Source organism: Ctenopharyngodon idella, chromosome 9 (assembly GCF_019924925.1).
Source record: "Ctenopharyngodon idella isolate HZGC_01 chromosome 9, HZGC01, whole genome shotgun sequence".
NCBI classification, from domain to species: Eukaryota; Metazoa; Chordata; class Actinopteri; order Cypriniformes; family Xenocyprididae; genus Ctenopharyngodon; species Ctenopharyngodon idella.
Window position 1 is genome coordinate 30003317 of NC_067228.1, and position 27836 is coordinate 30031152.

Consider the following 27836-nt stretch of genomic DNA (forward strand, 5'->3'; position numbering starts at 1 on the left):
TGCGAAATAATCCATGCAATTATTAGTTAATGAGAACAATAAGAGGTTATAAGAGGAAGTATTTCCTTAATGATAAAATGTGGTAAAGATCACAAAACTTTCTGAAAAGTTTAGTCGGAGAGACTGTTATTGAAGGATGTAGCGGAGTAAAATATTAAACTACAGTATATTATAGACCTGAGAGTAAATCCATAGCCTGTGTGCTGCTACTAATATTACTCCTTTTGCATTCAAAGAGGTTAACCAATCAAAATAGAAGGCACATAAATGTCTTAAAAACACATCAGCATAAAACAGCTTGTTCAATTGTTAGGGTCAGAGAGAGGGAGAACAATGGTTATGAGATACAATATCATGCCTGTTTATGTGTTAACTAACATTTTTAGGGTTATGGTCTTCCTTAGGGAAGAAAATAAAATATATGATGTTGCACATCTGCATCCAAACTTTTAGGATTTGACATTTTTCATCAGTACATATTGTAAATAAATAATCATAAATGCTCTGTGCTCTGCAGGGATTCATGAAGATTTCCAGTTGCCTTATTATGACCAGGTGCAATCAGACCCATCAGTGGATGATATGAGGAAGGTGGTGTGTGAACAAAAACTCCGACCTAACATTCCCAACCAGTGGCAGAGCTGTGAGGTTTGTGTGATAAACCTACCATTCTTGTGACATTTTATTTGACAATATGTAGCATTCACTCATTTGAGGGAGCAGTTAACATGGATTTAGTTGGGTGGGGGGAGGAATTGTTGAACTTGCTGTGCCCGGTACGGTATATTGAGTGCTCCAGCCACTTCAGGCTCTTCGAACAATTTTTTTTGTACTTCGGAGGCCACGCCAAAGGGCTGCCGGTGACAAAGCAAAAATTCTCCTGTTGGATAGTGGATGCGATTATGCTGGCCTATGCATTGCTTGGGGAATGGCCTCCTCCTGGGCTTGGTTGAGTGGGGTGTCTATTAGTGACATCTGTGCCACCCCCTTCTACGTTTGCCAGAATCTATAACCTGGGCATCTCCGCACTACATGTGCGGATCCTGTCTGCTTGAGGATTAAACTTTGGTGTGCATCACACTCCCCTGGATGGTGGTGCTTATCTATGGTGGTTTCGGCTTCTATTGGCCTGAGCCCGGTGCCTATCTGGGCGGCTTCCACGTCAAGGGCTACTGCCAGTAATACCACTGTACAGTGCACCCTCTTTGTTAAGGCGGAGCTTCCATCCCTGGGTCAGGCTTACAGGACTTCTTCCCCACCTTATAGGCTTGTACAGTCCTGTGCTAATAACACGGCGTTGTTGGCAGTGGTTGCGTTATACTTTCTTATTGTTCTTAAATTTAACAGGGTCATAAAAATTCCATCATAATTTATTATGCAACCAACGGGGCGAGGCCATGTTGGGCTGCTTTAGAGAAGAGGAAGAGTTGTTGTAGTAGAGCGTTGTTACCATGCCATCATTTTACGCCGGACTGCTTCACAAACGAGGGTCAATTTAACGCTGGATTTGCACAAAAGATTAACATGACAGCACATGCTAGTCGATGTGTAGCAACTACATAAATTTATCCACTAACCATTCAGAAACGTCCAGATGCATTCTATAAGTTGTAACTTCCTGAGTTTCTCTATCAGTGTCCGACTCCGTTTTGAACAATGCAAGGCTGAACACCGTTATGACAATCATCGTTTTGGCTGCATAAAATTCTCCAGCTTTGTTGTTGGACCAAATTACTCAAAATGAAATAATTAAATTATAAATTCAATAAAACAACAATTAAATGTACCAGTTTATTCTGAAATAATTAAATAATAATTGAATAATTAAATAAATCAATAAATAAATGTCAAGTCAAGTCACCTTTATTTATATAGCGCTTTTTACAATGTAGATTGTGTCAAAGCAGCTTTACATTGATAGCTGGTACATTATTTGGCTGCACAGCAGCTCTTAAAAGAATAGTGTCAATGCAGGCAGATCAAAGCATTGTTGAATATCAAATGTCAAGTCAAATGTCAAGTGTCCCCAACTAAGCAAGCCAAAGGCGACAGCGGCAAGGAACCCAAACTCCATCAGGTGACATCAGGTGGCAGACAAGTGGCAAATAGGTGTTTAAATGGAGAAAAAAACCTTGGGAGAAACCAGGCTTAGTCGGGGGGCCAGTTCTCCTCTGGCCAACAGTGCTTTGTTACGATTCAGGTTGCTATCATAAGTCTGACAGGATCGCAACATTCAAAGTATTTATTCCAGTTCCATCCAATTGAGGATCGTATTCATCACGGCGGTATGGACGGTTGTTGAGGAACTGTGTCGTGGCTGTTGTGTCGATGAGGCCCTCACAGTGGATGATCTAGTTGACTCAATCTCTGCTGATACTTCAGGGCTGCGTTGTGGTCGTGTCAAGGTGCAGGTCCTTGGTCTCACCTGGATACGGCCCGGATCCGGTTGACTACGGTGAACCTCGGGATAACCAGAAAGACTAATATTAGCGTAGATGCCATTCTTCTTCTGATGTAACGAGTACATCAGGCGTTATAGGAAGTGTTCCCGGTTCCGGCTGACCTAATTTATGCAGCCTAATAATCCTTTAACAGATTTGAAAATATAAATTGGTAATGTGTTATGTGTATGCCAGGTTAAAGAAATGCGTTTTTGGTCTAGATTTAAACTGACAGAGTGTGTCTGCTTCCCGAACAATGGTAGGAAGATTGGTCCAGAGTTTAGGTGCCAAATAGGAGAAGGATCTACTGCCTGCGGTTGATTTTGATATTCTAGGTATTATCAGCTGGCCTGAATTCTGAGATCGCAATAGACGTGAAGGACTATAATGAATTAGGAGCTCGCTCAGGTACTGGGGAGCTAAACCATTTAGTGCTTTGTAAGTAATTAGCAAGATTTTAAAATCTATACGATGTTTAACAGGAAGCCAATGCAGTGTTGACAGAACTGGGCTAATATGGTCATACTTCCTAGTTCTAGTAAGAACTCTAGCTGCTGCATTTTGTACGAGCTGTAGTTTATTTATCAGGCGAGCAGAACAACCACCCAGTAGAGCGTTACAGTAATCTAGCCTTGAGGTCATGAACGCATGAACTAACTGTTCTTCATTTTTCATTGAGAGCATATGTCGTAGTTTAGATATATTTTTAAGATGGAAGAATGCGGTTTTACAGATGCTAGTAACATAGCCTTCAAATGAAAGATTGGTATCAAAGAGCACACCCAGATTCCTAAGTGACGACGAAGACTTAACAGAGCAGCCATCAAGTGTTAGACAGTATTCTAGGTTATTACGTGAAGAAGTTTTTGGTCCGAAAATTAGAATCTCTGTTTTTTCTGAATTTAGTAGTAGGAAATTACTGGTCATCCAATTTTTTATATCAGCTATGCATTCTGTTAATTTTGTGAATTGGTAAGTTTCGTGAAAACTAACGCCATGCTTCCTAATGATATCTCCCAAGGGTAGCATGTACAGAGTGAACAGCAACGGTCCTAGTACTGAGCCTTGCGGTACTCCATATTGAACTTGTGATCGATATGACATCTCTTCGTTTACTACTACAAACTGATAATGGTCAGATAAGTATGATTTGAACCATGACAATGCAATTCCAGTAATGCCAACATAATTTTCAAGTCTATTTAAAAGAATATTGTGATCAATAGTGTCAAATGCAGCACTAAGATCCAGTAACACTAATAGAGAGATACAACCACGATCTGATGATAAGAGCAAATCATTAGTAACTCTAATGAGAGCAGTCTCAGTACTATGGTACGGTCTAAATCCTGACTGGAAATCCTCACAGATACTATTTCTTTCTAAAAAGGAACATAGTTGTGATGATACTACCTTTTCTAGTATTTTTGACAGAAAAGTGAGATTTGAGATCGGCCTGTAATTGACTAATTCTCTAGGATCAAGTTGTGTTTTTTTAATAAGAGGTTTAATAATAGCCAGCTTAAACGTTTTTGGTACGTGTCCTAGTGATAAAGATGAATTGACGATATTAAGAAGAGGATCTATAACCTCTGGAAGCATTTCTTTCAATAGCTTAGTCGGTATAGGGTCTAACATACATGTTGTTGATTTTGATGATTTAACAAGTTTAGACAATTCTTCCTCTCCTAAAGCAGTAAATGAATTGAATTTTAATAAAATGTATTTATTTATTTTGTAAAATTCCATGAAAACACAACATTTATTGTTTAATATATTTCACAATATCCTCTTTCACACACTATTATTGTGTTTAAATTATTTTTTTCTTTTTCAAAAAGCCTTTTTTTTTATTATAATATGCTGCATTTACGAAAGACGCCTATTTGACGAATCATGTATTTTCAAAGCACGATTTTCCCAAAGATTCTTTTCATAATAATAGAGGAAATTTCACAAATGCCAATCAACAGACAGTGGGCGGAGCTTGGCGCAGATTGGTTGAAAGTTGAAGAGCGGACAGACACGACAAATAGATCTTCATGTGGTTGGTGACATTAGTCACAGAAAGCTCCACTCTCATATAGTTTTTTTTCTCCTCATTAAAATCTCCTCATTAAAATGTTCATTAGTGATTGCATATCAAGAGCAGGGACACGTTTGTTTGCATTTTGTTTTGTGATTTCACTGGAAAGAATAGTACGGTGGCCGAGAGAGCTCAACATGCTGCAAGTGAAGAAAACACATGCAAATAGAAAAAACACCAGCAAATAAAGAAAACATCTTCATCAGTTTGACAACACATGTGCTGCAAAAGTTCACAACACCCAAATACGAAAATGCGCTGCAAAAGTTCACAACACAGCCAAATACAAAAATGCACTGCAAAAGTTCACAACACAACCAAATACAAAAACGCGCTGCAAAAGTCCACAACACAGCCAAATACAAAAACGTGCTGCAAAAGTCCATAACACAACCAAATACAAAAACGAGCTGCAAAAGTCCACATGTGTTGTCAACTGATGAAGATGTTTTCTTAATTTGCTGGTGTTTTTTCTGTTTTGCATGCATTTTCCTCAGTTGCAGTGCGTTGAGCTCTCTCGGCCACCATAGAATAGACCCTCCGCAACGGCATTAAGTGATAGATTGACGCGCACTCGTCTGTGTAAAAAGCCTGTGCATGAGCCAAAATAGAACATTCCGCCACTGATAACAGCGGCAACGAGCACTCAGCATGATTTAAAAAACAACATTCCTGCGCCAGATAACCTCTTTTTTAACACAAATTAATATCAACTTGATATGTTTCATTTACATTAGGTATATCCGTACAGTGAGATGTTTCAAAAAAAAAAAAAAAAAGTGGTAGGGACAATATCGATCCTGGCAAAATGTGGTGGGGACATCACATGCCTCAACCGCAAATTAGGCCTGTCACATAACTACTCATCTACAAGAACTCTGCGTTCAGTCGCAAGTGTTCCATATGTAGTCAACAATTTTAAGATCCTCTGATGCGCTTATTGCCACTAGTAGATCCTTTATGTCATCTAATCCAGGTAACAGAGCATCACCAAACAAAACATTCCCTTCTACTTCATCTGCAAAATAAAGCAGTGCGTTTTTAACTTGATCAAGTCCCCAGTCTATAATCAAGTCCTACAGCCATATTCGTTTCCAATCTTTCAGTTCACCTTGCCAGACTTAAGTAATTCATCTGAAAGGATTAGACAATTAGCGCCAAGCACCGCCCACTTCCTGTTGATTGACACTTGTGAAATGTCCTCTATTATTATGAAAAGAATCTTTGGGAAAATTGTGCTTTGGAAATACATGATTCATCAAATAGTCATCATTCGTAAATTCAGCATATTATTAAGAAAAACGGCTTTTTGAAAAAGCACATTTAATTATGAAAAAATTGATTTAAACAATAATATTGTGTGAAAGAGGATATTGTGAAATATATTAAACAATAAATGTGTTTTCATGGAATTTTACAAAATAAAAAAATACATTTATTTATTGATTTATTTAATTATTTAATTAATTAATTTAATTATTATTGAATTATTTCAGAATAAACTGGTACATTTAATTGTTGTTTTATTGAATTCATTATTTAATTATTTCATTTTGAGTAATTTGGTCCTCCATATTAAAGCTCTGCCCTCTTCTGGAAAGCGGTGGGGAGCAGCAGCTCATTTGCATTTAAAGGGACACAAACAATAATGGCATGTTTTTGCTCACACCCAATTAGGGGCATATTTGGCAAGCTATAATAAATGATCTGTCTGGTATTTTGAGCTGAAACTTCACAGACACACTCTGGGGACACCAGAGACTTATATTACATCTCGTAAAAGGGGCATTATAGATCCCCTTTTTATTGATTCTCATTTTTATGAACTGATATTGATTCTTAAATCCCAAGAATCAATCTTTTGATCTTTGCTGTTCTAAGCTGATGAATTGACAGAACATTGTAGCATGCTTACAATCCATTAAATCGCAATAAGCTTTGTGCTTTGTTACTTTTTGTTTTTTTCAAACAATAAATACTGTTTTGGCCCTATTTGATGTGCGTGACAGAAGGGCATATGAACTGATCATCTCTTCAAATTTACTACTAGTTACAGCATGAAATAAACATGAATTAACATTAGAAAGTATGTTGAAATATATAGTACAACTTACCGAAATCCATATCATGTCTCATGTAATCACTCAATCAATGTTTCAAACGCAGAAAGATGTCAAGCTTGTAAACAATGTCACATAACATTTTCCTCAGAAAAGCCATTTAGTGACCATAAACTCTATAGTCAGCTACAAAAATAACCCTAGAAAGGAGCATTTTGATAAATATATATGCACCATGTACATATTCATTATGTATTTTGTTATCAAAAATTATTTGTTAAAAATTTTTTTTTATTTAACCTTATTTAATCTTTGTTTAGCATTTGAGAAATTTGAGTTTAACGTTGTATTTTATTATGTCAATATCAACTTTTCACCCTCCGACATTACTTTAAGTCTGTCTCATGACAAAAATGGATAGAGGTGGGAAGTGTTCTGGGGTGCAGAACAAACAGAAAAGGGTAAAATGATAAGCTTAACCTATAATTTAGCCTAATATTTTTTATCACTGCAAGTCTTTCAATATTTAACATTGTTGCCTGAGAGGGCAAAGTGATTAATGTTAGCCTAATATTAGTTCATTTCCCAAAGTCTCCGGAGCTCAAAAAATAAGTCACAGTATATTTGTGAATGGGCTCTTTATTTACATTTGAGAGAAACTGTGGAAATCATTAAAAATGTAAGCTGAGCCTCTCACCACCAAGCACAACATAGTTATTGGGCTTTTTGCCTCATCCTCTGTAAATGCAGATGAGCACGTTACTCTATGTCCAGGGGCACATTCATGCACGGACTTTCATGGGCTGAAGCCTGGGGTATAGGCTACTGGCTGCTCGAATAATATTTTTGAAATAATTATTCACTAAAATTTATCATTGGACATGGCAAAGTCTTGTAAATTTAAACTTTCAAGCGCTAGAAGATGCGCAAGAGAATTCAATTCAGCCATTTGCTGTTTTCTGTGCGCTCAGAGAGTCGCATCTCAGCACCGAACTGAGTTCTCTTTCGTGTCTTCTTGCGCTTGAACACAGTTCTCTCAAATGCTAGTCTTGTCGGTTATTCAAACAATCGGTTTTGTCTTATAGGGTGAAAACTATGCAGTGTTGAATAATTTGATTATTCAATTTCTGTACCTGAATACTGTTAGACCTGGCGTGTTTATTTCATTTGTTTAATCTTTATTCTATTGTATTTATTTGTGCTGTTGCTTGTAATTAGTTTATTTGTTCTTATTTTATTACTGCTTACTTTTCTTTAATAATGTTTGAACTTTACATAGGCTAGTAGTTTTGCTGTGGTATCGAAAATTTCACTGGTAGAAAGTTTTGGTGGCTTATTTATTGCAACAAAAGCAATAACAATTTTATTTTATTATAATTCTTTTTTTGGGGGGGTCAGGGCACCAACAATGATCTTACATACCCCTCAGCATATGTGCAGTTGTGCCCCTGACTGAGATGAATGACAGATTTTTATAAAGGGAGCGCTCTTTGCATGCTTTCTGCCATGCCAAATCCCGTATAGAGTATTCTTGATTTTCTGTTAAAATTAACAGTGATTTGTGAACGTAAACGCTTTAATAACAAATAATTTATCAGAAGAGTTTATGCTGGGATGTATAGGTTGTGCAGTGACACGTAACCTGAAACTATTTCAAGGAAATCTATTTAAATGTGTTTTTAAAAGGAAAGCGCATCTCCTTAGGCTTACTCTGGAGTTGGTTCACCCACGCATTCAACAGTGACAGTGACAGTGAGTCTTACACTGAATGTGTGACAGTTGGCAGCCCTGCAGTCAGAGCATGCATTTACTTTGAGCTTGCCTTTCTTCCTCTGCTTTTTCTTCTTCCTTTTTTCGGCTCTCGAAAGATACTGTTTGGATGCCATTTATACCACAACTTCCCTTTAATCTCTTTATCGTTCTTTCATTTCAATTAATTAAAAATAACATCACATTTTGATGTGTAAGGAGACTTTTTGATGATATGAGAGATACTATGCTGAGAGGCAATATCCAAATCAGTGAAATTGCTATTACCATAGAGATGAGAATATTGGGATTTTTTTTTTTTTTTTTTTTAATTTTTGACAGAACAACCTTTTCTGTCACACAAAATGCTTAAGCATTAATAAAGAGTAAGCATTAAAATAGGATTTTTTTCTTTTTTTTTTTTTCTTTCCCATTTCTATCGAATGTGAGCATTTTGGAGAAAATGATGGTGGAATCGGTGCATGAATACTGTGATAATCATGGCACTGGAGCGGTATGAATATATTATGCAAATTAGCGTGCAGTGTTACTTTGTATGTTTATAATGTTTTCTTATACTGTTGTTTTGTATTTATTAACATTTTCAGTAATTCGTCATGTATGAATTATATAGAGCTATCCTTCTTATTTAATGTTGTGGGTAATTTGTTTCTCACCGTTTCTGTGAATTGTAATTTTTATAATGTTTAATGAGGTCCATGCAACGCATGCCTTTCGCCAACATTGTGCTGTACTTGCTTTAAGCACAGACATTAAGTCAGTCAGCTTACTGATAGTTGGAATTACATCACACCAGTGTGTTCTTCAGTTTCTCTTGAAGTATATGGGGCCTTAAGTTTCCTGGTCACAGAAAAACTTTTCTTACTGTATACAGTTTTAGAGCATGTAGCAAGATCGAATTGTTAAAGGGACTTTATTTGTAATCAGGGAACAGCAACAATCTTGGGTGAATGCACACAAAAAGTTTATTTGACTAATCTATGGAACACACTATAATTAATCTAAACAAACACACACACATTCACACATACATACACACAGAAAGTGAAAGTGGATAAAACACAAGAAAGAAATGTCTTGGTTACGTACGTAACCCTGGTTCTCTGAATATAGAACGAGGACATGAGATAAATGTTTTTTTTTACATAGATTAAACATTTTAAAGTTTCATCTTCAAGATTTCAAGTAGTCAGAAGTGAAGAATCACCCATGTATGTTTGTGTTTGTTCCAGGCACTGAGGGTTATGGGTAAGATCATGCGGGAGTGCTGGCATGCCAATCCAGCTGCTCGGCTTACAGCACTACGTGTCAAGAAAACCTTATCTCAGGTGACTGTGGTCAAGGATGTTAAAGAATAACCCAGCAGCCTGGTTCCCCACTTATCTCTGTCTGTCAGTGTTATTGGGACATTTCAAATGCTCAGTTGAGATGCCAAAGATTGCAGGAATTTAAGAGGGAAAGACTGTCTTGTGACACCTGAGCTTTGAAAAAAATGAAGGAAAGTGTATTCTGTTTTGTAGTCAATAGATGGTGATAGAGTACTGATATACTGCTACCTCAACTGATCCTACAAGTGCCAAATGCTTTGAGTTGCACGTTATGCTTCGTGCCATAAACGTTTTGCTTGGTGTAATTTACAGTCACACTTCAAATGTCTGTATATCTGTTTTCATAAACTCAGCAAAAAAAGAAAAGTCCTCTTACTTTCAACTTCTTTTATTTACAGCAAATTTCTTAACGTGTAAATATGAACATAAATATTTGTATGAACATAAAAACATTCAATACCTGAGACATAAACTTAAGTTGCACAGATATCTGACGAACAGAAATAGAATAATGAGTGAACATATGTTCCCTGAGCAAAGGGGGAGGAGGGGGCTGTAAACTGTTCGCACCACACAGTGGAAAAGAGCCATTAGTGTCTTGAGGACTGTTCCACAGGTGCATGTGCTATAATTATTTATGGTTCATTAAGCAAGCATAAAAAATAATTTCCAAAAAAGCTTACTTGGATTGTACAAAATTATCTTTAAAATATAGTATCCAGTATAGTATTTTTTTAATACTATATAAAATATAGTATTTTTTTATTTTATTTTATTTTTTTTGCTGAGTTTATATACAGAGGACCAAATAAAAAAAAAAAAAACATAATTTTTTTAAGACCATGTGTTGACGTCAGACAGCATAATGTGGTCTGCAACAGGAAACTGTTTTTTTTTTTTTTAGCCCAGCTTTGTGCAGGTTGTGATTTCCTGGCACTATTTTTTCTACTGTTTTAAACCGCTCACATCACTTTTGATTGTACTGTGTACCTATAGGATGATTTCCTGTAAGCCTTGTCATTTCAGAATGTAAAGGAAATTGGTTGCATTTTTGCTCATGTGCATATGTCTGAAAAAAACCCTGATCTCTGAAGAGGTTAAAAAAAAAAAAGAAAAAAAAAAAAAAGTAACTGATCATCCAAAGCAATTTCACAAGACGCTTCATATAGAGCAGAGGTCTCCAACCTTTTATGTATCATGGACCAGTTTCGGAAAGAAAAAAAAAATCATAATCCAAAGCCTCTTGAACAGATATTTCACCTAGAGCAGGGGTCTTCAACCAGTTTTGTTTTGAAAATATTTTTGGGGAAACGCCCAAGCATTGGGGGGTTTGAGGTGTGATCAGAACAACGATTAATCTACTAATTTATCTATCCTTCCATTCCATCCATCAATTCTCCAATCCGCTTTATCCTCTGCAGGGTCACAGATGCTGGAGTATATCCTAGTGTCTTGGGCCACAGGCTGGGGACACTACGCTCACACACAGGCACGAACACATTCACACATTCAGTCACACTTACAGGCGTCTGTGTCATGTTTAGCCTGTCTAAAAATTGCTCTTGTCATCAATGTCATCAGTTCTCAGTGGGAAAGTGGTAGCTGAAGTTGTGGCTTTCAGCAGTTGCCCTGTTTGAGTAATCAACTCTTTTCCCACAAGCGTTTACTAAAGTTGCCAGTCAGCACCAGCATTTTTTATTATATTCAAAAAATATCATGGCCCCCAGAATGGCCCGATTTCACTGAAAAGGCTTAAGCCTAGTCCAGACTAAAATGCATGTTTGTGCTGTTTTAACTGAAAGCAACTTGCACTGACATTCTATCTTAAAATATGTCAGTGCCATTGTTTTGTCTTGAAATGCACACCAGTAATGTTTTTTTTCTTCTAAGGGACGTTTATAAAAGCTACTTAAATGTCCTAAATTAACAAAGGCCTACTCCTGGCTTAATCTAAGCCTTGTCTGTAAAACCAGGCCAATGTATCAAAAGAAAGAACAGAGCCTCTGCTTTAAAAAAAAACAAAAAACCCTACCGTATAACAGTATAAACATGGATTGCCGGAAAAACTTGTCAATGGCAGGGAAGTGTTATATCATAAATGATGGAAAACCATATTTTAGATACAATTCATTGCATTTTCAGTTAAATGCAGCTTTCCCTTTTCCAGTATTCTCATCAGTAGCTGTATCATCATCATTGCTTAGACTTTTCCTACCTCCTGCATTAAAGAAACATTGTCCGAGCCTGTTGCAAGGGTGAAACTGATGTTTTCTAAATTGCGCCCACTATGTAAATTTGGATAGTGGCAATTAAAGGGTACAATGCAATATAGTATATATGAGCAGTCATGCGATATGGCTGTATATCAGCACAGCCGTGATTTGGCTGTAGGCACAAGGGCGTAGGTAATCCCAGCGTGTTGATATACAGCCATATCGCACGGTTACTCATGTGATATTGTGTTTATACAACAGTTTGACGGCACGAGTGTGTAAATAAATAAGAAATAACAGTAGAGTGTCTTTAAAATCCTCTTTCGTGCAGAACTACTTCCTTTCGCCACAGATTCAAGTCTCAAGTTGACAGTTTGACCAAGTCTTTGTTACTAATTCTAAAATGCAGTGGTGTGAGGTCCATATAATCTGCGAATGCTCTGCATACCCAAGCTTTTCGTCAACTCGGCAATTAATATAACTATAAATTACTATTAAATCCCTTGTTTGAGGTGTACCATAAAGCCTACATAAAATAAATAAAATGTTGGTAATGCGTATGTAAATGTCCATAATTTATTTATTTGTCAAAGAACGATAATTTTCTTTAAATCTGCCAATTACAGAGACTTCCGGGTAAGCTGATCTTCAGCCGCTTTTGCGCTTTTGTTCTTTTGCTCTTTTGTTATGGAACATCATCACTGTGTTCATTATGTTCTTGTTGGTTTGCTGGCCTATGGGGGATTGCAGAATAAGCTGTGAGTGGATCGCTCGCCCAAGAGGAAAAATTAACTGCTGCTGCCAGGTCTCGATCACTGAAAATCACATTGTATTTGATACAAAACTAACTAGACTAAATCAAATGGGGAAAAAATCATGACTAAAACTATTTTCATAGTATTTCATTTTTTTCCATAGGGAAATTTATTTTTTATGAAAACTTGCTATAAATTGTTTAAAACAGTCCTACTGTAACTATCACAGGATGTTAATCGATAGTCTGTGTATTTGTTAAAGTCATCAGTTTGCATAATTTCAACTTTTTTTTTTTTTTTTTTTTAAAGAATACTGATATCTTTATTTATTATAGCCTAGGCTACTTATATTTATTATAATTACATTTTACTTTTTTATTTATAATAGGCTGCTAATATTATACTTATTTTTAATTATTAATTTAAAAAGTACTTCTGATATACAGTGCCCTCCACAAATATTGGCACCCTTAGTAAATATGAGCAAAGGTGGCTGTGAAAATAAATCTGCATTGTTTATCCTTTTGCTCTTTCATTCAAAAAAATTCACAAAGTTCTAACCTTTCATCGAAGTAAAACAATTGAAATTGGGGGGAAACTCACATTATGAAATAAATGTTTTTCTCCAATACATGTTGGCCACAATTATTGGCACCTCTAGAAATTCTTATGAGTAAAATATCTCTGAAGTATATTCCCATTCATATTTACATTTTTTAGCACACCAGGGTGACTAAGAGCATGAAATTGTCCAGCCATGACTTCCTGTTCCACAGGAGTACAAATATGTGTAAACACAAAGGCCAAATTCCCTTAATCATTCAATGAGAAAAACCAAAGAATATAGTTCTGATGTGCAGCAAAAGATTGTTGAGCTTCACAAAATAGAAAATGGCTATAAGAAAAAAGCTAACGCATTGAAAATCCCCATTTCCACCATCAGGGCAATAATTAAGAAGTTCCAATCAACTAAAAATGTTACAAATCTGCCTGGAAGAGGACGTGTGTCTAAATCGCCCTAATGCACGGTGAGGAGGAAAGTTTGAGTGGCCAAAGACTCCAAAGGATCACAGCTGGAGAATTGCAGAGACCTGGTTCTATGGTCAGATGAAATGAAAAAAAGAGCTTTTTGGATGGGTTTGGTGCACACATGGATAAAAAGTACCCCATGCCCACGGTTAAATATACTGCTGGATCTTTAATGTTGTGGGCCTATTTTTCTGCTGGAGGTCCTGGACATCTTGTTCAAATACATGGCATCATGGATTCTATCAAATACTAACAGATAAAAATCAAAACCTGACTGCTTCTGCTAGAAATCTTATAATGGGCCCTGATTGGATCTTCCATCGGGACAATGATCCAAAACAAACATCAAAACTAACAGAAAAATGTGTCACTGAGCACAAAATGAAGCTTCTGCCATGGCCATCCCAATCCCCTGACCTGATCCCTAAAGAAAATGAGTGGAGTGAACTGAAGAGAAGCACCAATATGGAGCTGGGAATCTGAAGGATCTGGAGAGATTCTGTATGAAGGAATGGTCTCTGATATCTTGTCAGGTGTTCTCCAAACTCATCAGGCATTTAGAAGAAGACTTAGAGCTGTTATCTTGGGAAAAGGACGTTGCAATAATTGGGTGCCAATAATTGTGGCCAATGTGATCTAGAGATAAACATTTATTTCATGATGAGCTTTCCCCCTCATTTTCAATTGTTTTACTTCTATGATAGGTTAGAATTTTGTGAATTTTTTGAAAGAAAGATCAAAAGGATAAACAATGCAGATTTATTTTCATAGCCGCCTTTGCTCATATTTACTAAGGGTGCCAATAATTGTGGAGGGCACTGTACATTTAAATCGATGCCATGGTGTTTATTATTTGTCGTGTTTGATTTAGATTTGTGTCCTAAACTGATACGTTTAAAGGTGAAGTATGTCGTTTCTGTGACACTAGCGCCACCTAGCGGACTTACAAAAATACAGCATATTTTGCAAACGCACCTTTCGCATCTTTCACCTGTAGTTCATGTGTCATGAGTAAGCACTGAGTAAACTAACACTTTCCAGAGAGAAAGCGAGCGTCTCGCTTATTAGCTATAAACCCATTCAATGTAACTGCATCGGGCATATTTTTTTAACATGACGCACCACCCAGCAATACCCGGTTAAAAACGTCACTTTAGAACTAGTAACGAAGGAATGTTGACTCCCTCCATTGAAACTCATTGTATTTTGTACAGTATTACTGAGAGAGAGAGAGAGAGAGAATTTTCCATAACAGCGCTAAAACAACGTCCTTTGTTTACAAAAGTACCTTTAAATTTAAAAGTCTCTTGCCACTGACTGACTCATTTACTCATAAAGTTTGCCGCCATCTAAATTAATGATGGCATATTAATGTAACTTTCACTCAATCCATATTATGCACTAACGTACCCTTTCTCAATACCAAATACAACATATTATTTATATAAAATAATATTTATTGAATAACAATATTTAAATTAACAATAGCCATAATAAATGACAACAGGAAATAAACAAAATTGTACAATTCAGTCAAACGTACAAAAGCAGTGCTCTACAGGATCTAAGCTAAATATAGCCTTAATATTAAATTATTAAATTGAACATAGCCCAATTTGATTTGCTCAGGAACAAGTAATAGATTAATAAGACCAAAGATTGCCCGTTTTATGTACCCAAAATGAATTAAGAGACAGTGGCAAATCCCCAAAGCACTGGCCAAGATGAAGCTGTTTTCGGCGGGTACATAAGCACTCAATGGCCGCTGACGGCCTGGAGCTCACATTTCCAAAAAAGTGTAAAAAAATTGTAAAATATTAAATATGAGTCACATATTTCAGGTCTAAACAACCACATTCTCGCCTAAAAAACTCTTAAAACTACATTCCGTTACAAAATAACAGTAGTATCTATAAAAATATGGTGGGTTTGCTCATCCGCCATGACACACGCTGTGAGAATGCTGAAAGCGGAGTGATTCAAACGGTGAAACGGTTCCCGTGACGATACTGGTAGAAAGAACTGTTGTATAACTAATATTATATATATATATATATATATATTAGTATTGGTTGGGCCTGATACTGCGCTCTTGTACTTATACTCATTAAATTGCTCTGATACCAACAGCCGATACAAGCAGTGTGTACAGTATATGCTTGTGTCAACAGAGTAAACATAGAGCACAATGGAGATATTAGAGAAGGACGTCTATGAAGTAAATGTATCTAATTAATAAAATATTAAACAAATTAAATATTCACGCTATAGCTGCTGTGTGCGAGCTGATAAGCAAAACACGCAGAGTGGATTGAATGTGTAGCGGCACAGACGCCCAAGCTTGTCTGTTGCATCTTTTTTTTTTTTTTTTTTTTATACAGACATCGCTGGAAAGTTTGTAGTTCGGTCAGATATGGCAATAGCAAAGACAGTAAAACGAGGAGCATATTACTAACGTTAACTTACGGTAAAGACAGAGAGAGCGAGAGAGAACTTTTGTTGCATGCTCTTGATTTCTGATCATTCATTTAGCACACATGCATCATTTGGATTAAAAATAAGTCTTATGTACAAGTAAAAACATGAACTGTTACGTATTTTATGTATAACAAGTGGTTCCCTACATTACTACAGGAAGGCAGTACAGTAATCACATGACGTTTGCAAGAACTTTTCTGTGTGCAAACATCGAATAGCCTATTAAATCGAGTTCTCTTTCATGTCTTCTTGCGCTTGAATAGACAAATTCACACAAAATTGTCAAAATGTCTATCCTTGAGAAACATATCCATAGCAATAAAAAAAAAAATACAATAACAAAATATTGGACTACAATAAAAAATGCAGCAAATTAGGCTATTCTACGGTTGGTTGCGCAATCAACTTTCGTGACTGGTTCCTTAGAAGATTTTGGCCGAAACTCTGAACAATAACCGTTACTTTAATAGATGTGGAAACAGATTTTGATATGGATAAAACTTATCTGAAATTATCCAGGTTTAATCAGATTTAATGTAAATTAATGTAAATCTGTCTAATAATGATGTCTAGGCTGAAAATATTATTAGCCTTTTTCCATTTTGATACATTACTATCCAAATTATTTTGATTTTTATGAGTGTCTTGATACTCAAGAAAATTGTTTGCAGAAAACATGAAATGCTATTATAGATTATATAATATTTTCTATTTACATACATCTGAAAGGTCAATAAAAAATTAAAAAAGAAAGAAAAAGAAAAAAGAATCGAAATAATAATAAAATTTCCCAACTAGAGTCACCCCCAGTGAATCTCTGTCATTTCCAGCCCAGCCTATATATATATATATATATATATATATATATATATATTATTATTTTTTTTTTTTTTTAACTTTCCCAGATTGTTCCACAGCCTGTTAATGGGTCGCAACCTCAGGGTTGGGGACCTCTGATCTAGAGGACTTCCAAATGCCATTGTGAAATATATGACTGTGAAGGAAGTTTTATTAACATTATATTTTGTAATGTTAGTATTCAAGTAGAAATTGCACTCTGTTGCACTATGTAAAGGCTGCTGAAGAATAGTAATCAGCACTCAACAGACTTGAAAATACAGAAACGGAAGAGCCCAGCACATCTGAAACCAAACATAAAATGTGTAAATAAAAAGTATAGTGGAGCATTGTCATTTCTTAAAATGTATAACTGCATAACTTACTTGTCTGTTATATTTTGTGCTTTAAGTCTGTGTGGTTAAACACTCAGTGTCTTTGTGGTGATGTGAGGCTGTTTAGCAGGGATTTCTCTGTGACCTATGGTATATTAGCTGTGACTCTGAGTCTCTCTCTCTCTCTCTCTCTCTCTCTCTCTCTCTCTCTCTCTGTGTGTGTGTGTGTGTGTGTGTGTCTGTTTGATAAATATGCCTTGTGAGGATTTTTTGCTATAGAGTTCTATTTTTTGTACAGCTGTAATCTGGAACTTGTCTGTAAATTATATCACTTCTAATGTCTGATTTGTGTTAAAATTGCCTGACAACGCTTATTCCTATAGGGTTTTTCCATACTCAATGAAGTATAATGCATAAGATGCATTTTATATTTTAATCTAAACTTTATATAATTATATCATTAGACAGTTGCTGACTGCTTGGCATAAATATCCATATTCAATTATGTTTATTTAATCTCTACCAAAGAGAAAGGGTTTAATTAATTTTGCCTGTTGAAGACAGGTCCTGTTTTATCTTGCTTCAATCATTTGCAGAAGCATAAAATGCTTAAATATGGATTAGACAAGATGTCTGGGGCAGCCAAATCCTTAAAATTTAGGGAAAACTGCACCATTACTGGCCTGATGCTGTTGAGAAATGTTGAAGTTCAACAGGTGGGTATTCAATCTGAGATCCTAACAGATGTCAACATTTCAAACTTTACAAACAGGAGCCTATGCCACCTGTAAAGGTGTCTGATGTTTTGAGACAGCAGAGATGTGTATATTGAAAAGGGGAGAATTGATTACATAATATGTCTACTGACATGTATTTTTGTGAGTTGTATTGTTTTGTCTGTATTAGAGTATTTCATTTTCTGAAATGTAAACCATAGAACAATAAACTATTTTTCATGATTCATCTTTGTCTTAGTTTGTGATTTATTTATTTATTATTATAATTTTTAGTGTTGAAATATATATATATATATGGATTGGATTGTGTTGAGTGACATCGCAAAATTCTGAAAAGTGTCCACGTCAAGGCGAGCTATTCTGTTCAGACTACCTCGTATTAAATCACGATCTTCAGTGGCATCAAGCCAAGGCAAGCCGTTGGAAGGGCTAGCTACCCGGCGATTACTTTTTCACTCTTCAGCCATCATGTCAATGGTCATTACCCCCGCCAAAGGGAATGAGTCGAAGAACAGGGAGGCTGCATCCTGCCTGTGTGCATCGTCATGTGGAACAACCATATCAGGCAGGGACCCTCACGTGCATCATGTGTATGGGCCCAAAACACGCTCAAATGTTGCTTGTGGGCCCACAAACACGCGTCAACTGTGCGTCAATGCCGGTGAAAATCTAAGAGAGAAGGCTGAGAGTGGTGGTGGCTAACCAACAAGACCCACGTCTGTCCAGAGCTGCCGCGAAATCTACAGCTACTGAGCATCATACGCAAGCTACCGCGAGCTACCACAAGCTGGGCAGACATGATGGAAGCTGAATCCCCGGATATGCCTCCTCTGTTCGAGGGCCTTCTCGCGCAGGAGGAGGAAGGACCGTGTGACGAGGACAGAGATGGCGATGCTAATTCTGACCTCCTCGACTTAGACATGGATGATGAGGAAGAGGAAGACAATTCTCCATTCCCTATCCCACAGTCTAGACCCCCCAGCACAACTGACTCAGCCTCACAGGCAGACAGTAACCTGCACGAGGTATGTAAATGAGCCACGGCTAAACTGGGCCTAGCTTGGCCCGCAGCACAAAATGCAGAAGGAGCAGAGAGAGACCTTTATGACGGAAAAAGGCTGCCGCCTGCTCAACCTACAGCGAGACAACTCCTGCCCGCTGTGACTGCTTGCATGAAGGAAATGTCTCGCCATTGGTGCAGCCCCTTTAAGAGCAAGCTCTCGGCCAAGGGATATTCTAAGCTGGAGATTCAGGGGATGGGAGAGCTGGGGTTGGCCGGACCCCCAGCAGTAGAGTCTTCAGTGGCCTATTATCTTTACCCGAATCGGTACTCTATTTCTGCCTCATCTCAAATTTCGTTGCCGAGCAAGATGGAACGTCTAACCACGTCCGTCTATCAGAGGATGTATAAATACGCGGCACAATCTGTGTGCTCACTGAACGCAGTTCACTTTACTGTCAGCGTATCAAGCAGAAATTTTGGAGGAGATGGGGCGACAGCTTGACACAGGAGTGCCGAACCCAGCACTCTGGGACGAAATATGTGTGGTGAATGATTTAATTCTCTGCTCTTCCCGCTCTCCCCGGTTCAGGGCTGTGGCCGCGTGATGGGTCTGGCCATGTCAGGTGAGAGAGCGTTATGGCTAAACCTGTCAGGATTGGGCGACGCTCAGAAAGCAGAGGTGATGGACGCATCGTGCAACCCAACCAAAGACCTGTTCGGACCAGCTCTCGAAAAAATGAGAGAAACCAGCACCCTCAGGAAACAAGAGGATGAAGCGTTTATCCTCTGTTTACCACGCAATCAAACACCGCGTCCATCGTCTCAGCCAGCGCGACAGGGCTTTGCAGCAGCCACTGCAGTGAGAGGGAGATAGATGGGGGCTAGGAACATGAGACCTGCTCTCAGCGGGCAGCAAACTGGCCAACGTCAAAGGTTGGATGGCTCCGGACCATGGGGGAAGCATTCATTTGCGGCCGCGGCAGCTAGGAACCACACACCCCACCCCACCCCGAGGAACGTAAGAAGAAGAAGCGTGCGACCTTCACTTCTCTCCGCCTGCAAAGAGAAGGAGGGTTACCAAGTTCAGTAAGGGCTCTTTCTGTATGTTCTCAAGTTCTGAAACACGAGGAAAATATTCATCAGTGTCACCAAGCACTCACACGGTGTTTTCAAACACCCACTGTTTCAGGGGTATACATGCTAAAGAATGCACTATCACATCCAAGCCACGAACTAAGGGCGATATGCTCTCCAAGTATAGAACACACAATAAATTTTTCACTATCGCAGCCAGGCAGACTGCCGAGGGCGTTAGGTTGCCAAAAATCCAAAGAGATAAAATGCGCCTCCCCAGTTTCATCGCTGGAGGGAGCTCCCGCTTCTCCAAAGGGGGGTCAGCGCAGAGATGGTAATGACGTCATCAATGCGTGCCTGCGAGGACGAAGTATACAGGGGGCCTCTCTCAGCCCGCATACTCAATTGGTGTGCATGCGCAGCTCACCCGTGGGTTTTAAACACAATTTTACGGGGATACAGACTTCAATTTGCCATGAAGCCACCCAGATTCAATGGTATAATAGCCTCAGTGGCTGAGGGAGAGTCGGCTTGTGTCCTGACGGCCGAGATCGACATTCTTTTAAACAAACAAGCAATCAGAGTGGTGCTAAAGGAGGTGAGCTGTCAAGGCTTTTATTCCTGTTACTTTGTGATTCCAAAGAAAGGGAGCACGTCTCTCCAATATTAGACCTCCACATGTTAAACAAGCACCTACGAAAGCATTCATTCAAAATGTTGACACACAAAACGCTTTGTCGATCCATCTGCCAGAACGATTTGTTTGTGACGATCGATCTGTCGATCTGCATATTTTCACATAGACGTTTACCCGTCTCACAGAAAATATCTCAGGTTTGCATACCGAGGCACTGCTTACGAGTTTCAAACTATGCCTTTCGGGCTAGCTTTAGCGCCAAGAACTTTTTGCAAATGTGTGGAAGCAGAGAAACAACGGAATAAGAATATTGTCTTACATAGACGATTATCTGATATGCTCCTCGTCGAAGGAGCAAGCGGTCAGAGATGCAGACACAGTGTTAATGCATCTCAGCAGCTTGGGAATCAAGTCGTTCACTCAGTGTCTCTCCCCTCTCCCGTTTTCAGATGGGGAAAGTTGTCCCGTTCAGACTGTGCTTACAGATGCTGGGTTTAATGGCTTCAGTGATTTCAATAGTACATTTTTACCATCCTCACCCAGACAGGATAGATCTTTGGGCCTGTTCTGTGAGAGGTGGAATTTGAGAGCAGCAGGTCTGCCCCCATCAGTCATACACACTATACAGGTGCTGGTCATATAATTAGAATATCATCAAAAAGTTGATTTATTTCACTAATTCCATTCAAAAAGTGAAACTTGTATATTATATTCATTCATTAAGACAAAAGAATCAAATGAGGTTTGGAGTTGCCTGTTTCTCTCCCAAACCACTGATGCCCAGTCTAACGCTCTCCTCGTTAGCAGCGTCATCATGAATGCACATTTCTTTGAGTCCTGGTTGAATGACTCAGGTTAACATGAAAAATAGTTTTTGCATTTTTCGTAAAAATCCTCTACATTTTCCAGGAGAGCTATCAAATTTGTCTGGAAGAGCAAATCTTACCGGGGTAGATTGATGAGATGGAAGAGAGCAGATATACTGGGTTAAACTCTCGTTAGCAGTGCTCAGATGACTCAGTTGTTCCCAGTAGCCCTTCAGGATTTCACTCTGGTAAGCATAAGCTGCCTGGAGCTGAGAAACTTCCACTGGATCCATTGTTGGCAAAGTATTCTGTGAGGGACTCGACATGGAGGCAAGATAGAATCCTGGAAATAGAAATGCTTGAAATGTAATAAATATCAGCGAGCAAATCAGATACAAAAGGCAGAGACATAGTCGATAAGGCAGGCAGGATAAACAGTGACAAGTAATCAGTCAAATTAGGCAACCAAAGCAAAAACGATAATCCAAAAGGCAAAAATCCAATAAAGCAAGCACAATGGTCAATAAAATGAAGGCAATGAAACGGGCAACAAGAAACGCTTGGTAATGCAGATTAACTTAACTTAACTTAACTTAATAACGCGATGCTATGCCCACCTGGTATTAAGATGCTTCTTGGTCGATCGGATCACAAGTGGATGACGCTAAATACAGGTGTAAACGGGGTCTAAAACGTTTTGAGCTTGTCCACTTTTGACCACTTCCAGAGGTAGACGAAAACGCATTCGACCAGATTTCTTTCATAGTGTAGATGCTCATGCCACAAAAGACCGCCTACTCTTCGTCTACTCTTCGCCTACTATTCGCCTACTAATCAGGACAGAAGTGGCTGAAAGTGGACAAAAGAGATGGATTGAAACACCAGGTGTAAACGGGTATGTGTCTCCCTCGTCTATACTTGTGGTCCAATTGACCAAAACGCATCTTAATACCAGGTAATCGCTGTTAGAAATAAATGAATCGATCCAGCATTTCGACGCCATCTGCAAAGATGCGTTAAATTCGTCAAAGTGGTTTAATCCTCGTGTACTGTTGCAGGGTTAATTTGGCCCGTTTTGATTTTTGAGTTGTCGGAAACATCAGTTAACCTATGTTTTTTTTTTTTTTTTTTTTTTAAATTTTGTGATTTTTTTTTTCTCATTTAGGGTCATGAAGTCAAGGCAAGTCAAGTCACCTTTATTTATATAGCGCTTTTTACAGTGTAGATTGTGTCAAAGCAGCTTTACATTGATAACTGGTACATTATTTGGCTGCACAGCAGCTCTTAAAAGAATAGTGTCAATGCAGGCAGATCAAAGCACTGTTGAATATCAAATGTCAAGTCAAATGTCAAGTGTCCCCAACTAAGCAAGCCAAAGGCGACAGCGGCAAGGAACCCAAACTCCATCAGGTGACATCAGGTGGCAGACAAGTGGCAAATAGGTGTTTAAATGGAGAAAAAAACCTTGGAAGAAACCAGGCTTAGTCGGGGGGCCAGTTCTCCTCTGGCCAACAGTGCTTTGTTACGATTCAGGTAGCTATCATAAGTCCGACAGGATCGCAACATTCAAAGTATTTATTCCAGTTCCATCCAATTGAGGATCGTATTCATCACGGCTGTTGAGGAACTGTGCCGTGGCTGTCATGTCGATGAGGCCCTCAGAGTGGATGATCTAGTTGACTCAATCTCTGCTGATACTTCAGGGCTGCGTTGTGGTCGTGTCAAGGCGCAGGTCCTTGGTCTCACCTGGATACGGCCTGGATCCGGTTGACTACGGTGAACCTCGGGATAACCAGAAAGACTAATATTAGCGTAGATGCCATTCTTCTTCTGATGTAACGAGTACATCAGGTGTTATAGGAAGTGTTCCCGGTTCCAGCTGACCTAATTTATGCAGCCTAATAATCCTTTAACAGATTTGACAATATAAATTGGTAATGTGTTATGTGTATGCCAGGTTAAAGAAATGCGTTTTTAGTCTAGATTTAAACTGACAGAGTGTGTCTGCTTCCCGAACAATGCTAGGAAGATTGTTCCAGAGTTTAGGTGCCAAATAGGAGAAGGATCTACCGCCTGCGGTTGATTTTGATATTCTAGGTATTATCAGCTGGCCTGAATTCTGAGATCGCAATAGACGTGAAGGACTATAATGAATTAGGAGCTTGCTCAGGTACTGAACATGCATGCAAAGTTTCAACACGCTGATGTGTTTTGACATATACACACTAAATTTTGGTTACTTTGGTGATGTTCGCGGGTCAATTTGACCCGCATATTTTAATGTTCTAAGGCAAATGTACAGACCCAAAATAATAACATCTTTGTTATATTTTGTTATATTAGTTTTTTACTACCCTATGAAGCTAAAAAAGGAGCTTTTCCTCACTTATTTCAATACAAAAAATATTTTGTCAGCCACATATGGTAAAAATGAGCTATCATTTGTTTATTCAATCTATCTGAAAAACTTTCTAACCTACATTGTTTTTCTTGAAATTTTGTGACTTTTTCTCATTTAGGGTCATGAACATGCATGCGAAGTTTCAACACGCTGATGTGTTGTGAAATGTGCATACAGAAATTTTATACGTTCGTACTGTTCGTGGGTCAATTAGACAGACATTCAAAAGCAACTGTACAGACCCAAAATACAAAACACTTTTGTGTTGTATGTCAGAACTCCTCAACTCTAGTCCTGAAGTGCCAGTGTCTTAATGAGTTTAACATCTTTTTACTTTCAAAGTTTGTGAAAATATAAAGTTGTTTTACCTGTTAATTGTCTGTCCAACTTTTTGAGCATAGATATGAAAATTACTTTTCTAACTTAAATTGTTAAAAATCTTGAATACTTCAGAGCACAGACTTAAGTTTGATATATAGTTTGTCAAGATTACTTTAGGTTTAGACTAAGATATTATTGTTATATATGTATAATGGTAAATGTCCCATGGGTGGAGGGATGGGCAGTCTTAAAAATAGTGGTTAATAACATTTTTATAAATCATAAATTCAGATATTTGTTCTTTGTAATGTGTGAAAAGTATTGATATTAAAAGTTAATTATTTATAAATGATTGTATGTTTTTTTTGTTTTTTTTTTATAGTGTGATTTTTGGGGAATTGTATTGAATCCAATTAGGGTCAGTTTGACCCGGACCATACAGGGAGTTGCCAGAAATTGAACAGCTCACAAATGTTAATAAAGGATGTATTGATCTTGTGAATTAGCATGTTACTATAACAATATTTTTAAATTGGTATGGGATTTTTGAAGTTTTAAATGGGACTTCATACACACTGAACCTTTAATAATGCATAGCAGCAAATGCACAACTTTTGGAGATGCAAGTTAGAGAAGAAAGCTTTATAAAGGCAAAATATAACTTCAAAAGGCTGAAGTGAGTGTGCAGTTATATTTTGCCTCTACAATATACACTGAGCCATTATCGCTATCTGCCCATTTCACGGCATGATTTCTCGGCTGCCACAAATACTGCCACAAAAATTACGCTTAAAAGCCATTTTCCATGAATCTAGTGCTTGGTTGTGAAAATTTGCTAACTTGATTCCTCGTTGTCTCCTTGTCTCCCATGAGTTCTTCTGTGTCTGCTTCAAGCTCCAGTTCTGTCGTCTTTCTGCCATCCCTGCAAAACCAAGACAAGTATCAGTTCTTCCACATATCTGCCAATGTATTATCTGCCATTACTCACCTGCACTCTGTCACTCATCTGGTTGTTCAATAAAACATCTGCACCTATATTCCTGTGTCGCTGTCCCCTTCTGTGTTGTAACAGTATATAGTGCTGACCATATCTTTAAATTTTAATCCAAATCCAAATTTATCTAAGGCTGTATGTATATATTCATGCTTAATAGAGTCAAATGCCTTATAGAAGTCTAGGAACAAAATAATGGCACCTTCTTCAATAAGATCTGAATAATCCATCATCCATCCAATACAAGACATATGTTATTAGAGATATGCCTTCCCTTAGTGTGATACATGTGAATCCATATTTTATGTACTGTTCATCATACTTCCATCGTTTTGATGCACCTAGGCCTTTGGTTTTTGCAATTAATGCCCTCTGTGTGGAAGGCCCTGGTGATGTGGAGGGTTTGCCATCAGTTTGGTGAAGACATACAGGTTCAGTCTGGAACTCTTCTTCTTTTTTGTCAGTCGGCTTAACCATTTTACCATCACTGGTATTCTTTTTTTTTTTTCTTCAACCCCACAGGCTGCCCTAGAACATTCATCAGTTCATCAGAATCAAGCATTCAACAGCTTCAGTTCAACTTTTTTCAACCCACAATTTTTTTTAAATATTTCTGTAAACAAACTAGCAATGTTGTGATAGGACCACAGAGACACAGTGTTACACTTTTTTTTTCTTTAGGAAAATTACTTTTAAGTGGGTTTTATTTGACTTTTTATAGAAGCTGTGATATACAAATATTTTAACATCCAAAAAATTGCACACTTCACTTTTAACAAATGTAAATTTTCCTCTCATTGTATGTGTGCTCTGACCCAACGTTACCTTTTGCTGTTAACCCTAAAACATCCTCACTGATGACTAAACTATGTAGTTCTGCCTCAATAACCTGCAGATATGGCAGTTTCAGTCTAACTGTCAAACAGTTAGGTCTGTATTTTTTGTGTATGTGTTGTCTTTGTTTTAGACCCTTTGCTTCTTTTAGTGTGCGTTGGAAAATTCGTTATATATTTGTGGTTTGGTCTGGCATTTCCTTGAATCAACAGGCATCTTCAGATGTTGCATCAATGGTGTCACATAAATGAAGATCAGATGAGGGTTCTTGAGATGAGAGTGCAAGATGATATAGATATTAGTTCAGACCTTTACCACATTACTGAAATCAGTTTAGAGCGAATTCCCAGCACAAGTTTCAAAAAATGAGAGATCTAGATTACAATTCTGTGTAACTAACCTTGATAAGCAGGTATCATGATATGCATGACAGTGTTTCCTTTGGTGATTCATTGACAGCTTCCTGTTAATCTAATGCTTATACTAGATTGCTACAATGCTAGTTTGTTTGTGTTTGTTAGGGTGTTTTTGGATGGATGCTATGCTATAACAGATCAAGACTTTTAGAATATATATTTGTATAATTTATTGATTCTTATTTTCACCCCCAGTGGGTAAAAGCTGTAGTTACGGTGTTGTTAAGTTGCTAATGCATTGCTAGGTTCTTGCTATGGATTTCTGTGTAGTTACTGGTTGCTTACTGGCCCAAATCAAAAGGGCCTACATCAAAGTCTGTATGATATTTTAGTCCCTACATATTTGGTCCCAATCATATTCGTCTTTCTGCTCGCTACCCTCCGGAGTCTGTCCTGTTAAGGCCGGCACACCATGCCCTTTGAACAACAGCAGACTGTTTGTGAAATTTATCAAAAATGCTGGCGGTGGTCGGCAACTTTTTTTAAAAACAAACAAAAAAAATGCTGGTGGGGAAAGAGTTAAAGAAATGATGCAAAAGACTCAGGGCGATCAGCCCGTAATGCTGAGTGTCTTTACGTATTTCTCAGGAGTCAGGTATGCATCTTTTACTCTTTTTATTTCTGAGCATTTGATGTTTTGTATTGATTATCTTTGAACTGATTATGTAATTGGCATGATAAATTTACACGACTAATAATAAAGTTACATTTGAATTTATTCTGACTTACTCTGAAAAATACGATCAGGTTATTAACAGACTAAAATCCAGCTTACTCTGAAAAATACGATCAGGTTATTAACAGACTAAAATCCAGCTTATGTGGAGCATTGGGGCACGCCAACTGAGGTTCTAGCATTAACATTAGTCATGTGTACTTAAACTGTAGAGGCTAATTATGGAATTTCCATTTAGAACGACAAAGTGTTGTTAGACCAGTCTAAATAGGCTGAGCCTCAACCTCTGATTATTGTAATATTATTCAACCTAAGTGTTAGAGTTGGGAATCGAAAATCAATTCCAATTTTGGATACTTGTTATAAAATTAAAATTTCAATACCTCTTATCGATTCATTTGTGTGCATTTTAATATGACTAAACCATTCAAGCGCAAGAAGACCTGCGTGCTGTTTTCTGTGCTGTACACACATCCAAAACGATGTGCACACAGAAAGCCACCTTTCATAGTGTATAGTGCGTGATACTGAACTGAGTTCTCTTCTGCATCTTTTTGCACTTGAACGGACAAATACACACAAAAATGTGTCAAAATATCCTCGTA

General features: G+C 37.8%; 1 protein-coding gene across 1 annotated transcript in view; it reads left to right on the forward strand.

Moving 5' to 3' along the window:
- The window catches only part of LOC127518803 (activin receptor type-1C), a 91885-nt gene extending 73592 nt beyond the window's left edge, over positions 1–18293 (forward strand). Inside the window, exons 8-9 of the mRNA XM_051905974.1 lie at positions 518–648; positions 9590–18293. Coding sequence (XP_051761934.1) covers positions 518–648; positions 9590–9715 — 257 coding nt within the window. The 3' untranslated portion in view covers positions 9716–18293. The remainder of the gene's footprint in view (positions 1–517; positions 649–9589) is intronic.
- Positions 18294–27836: the final 9543 nt, after the last annotated feature.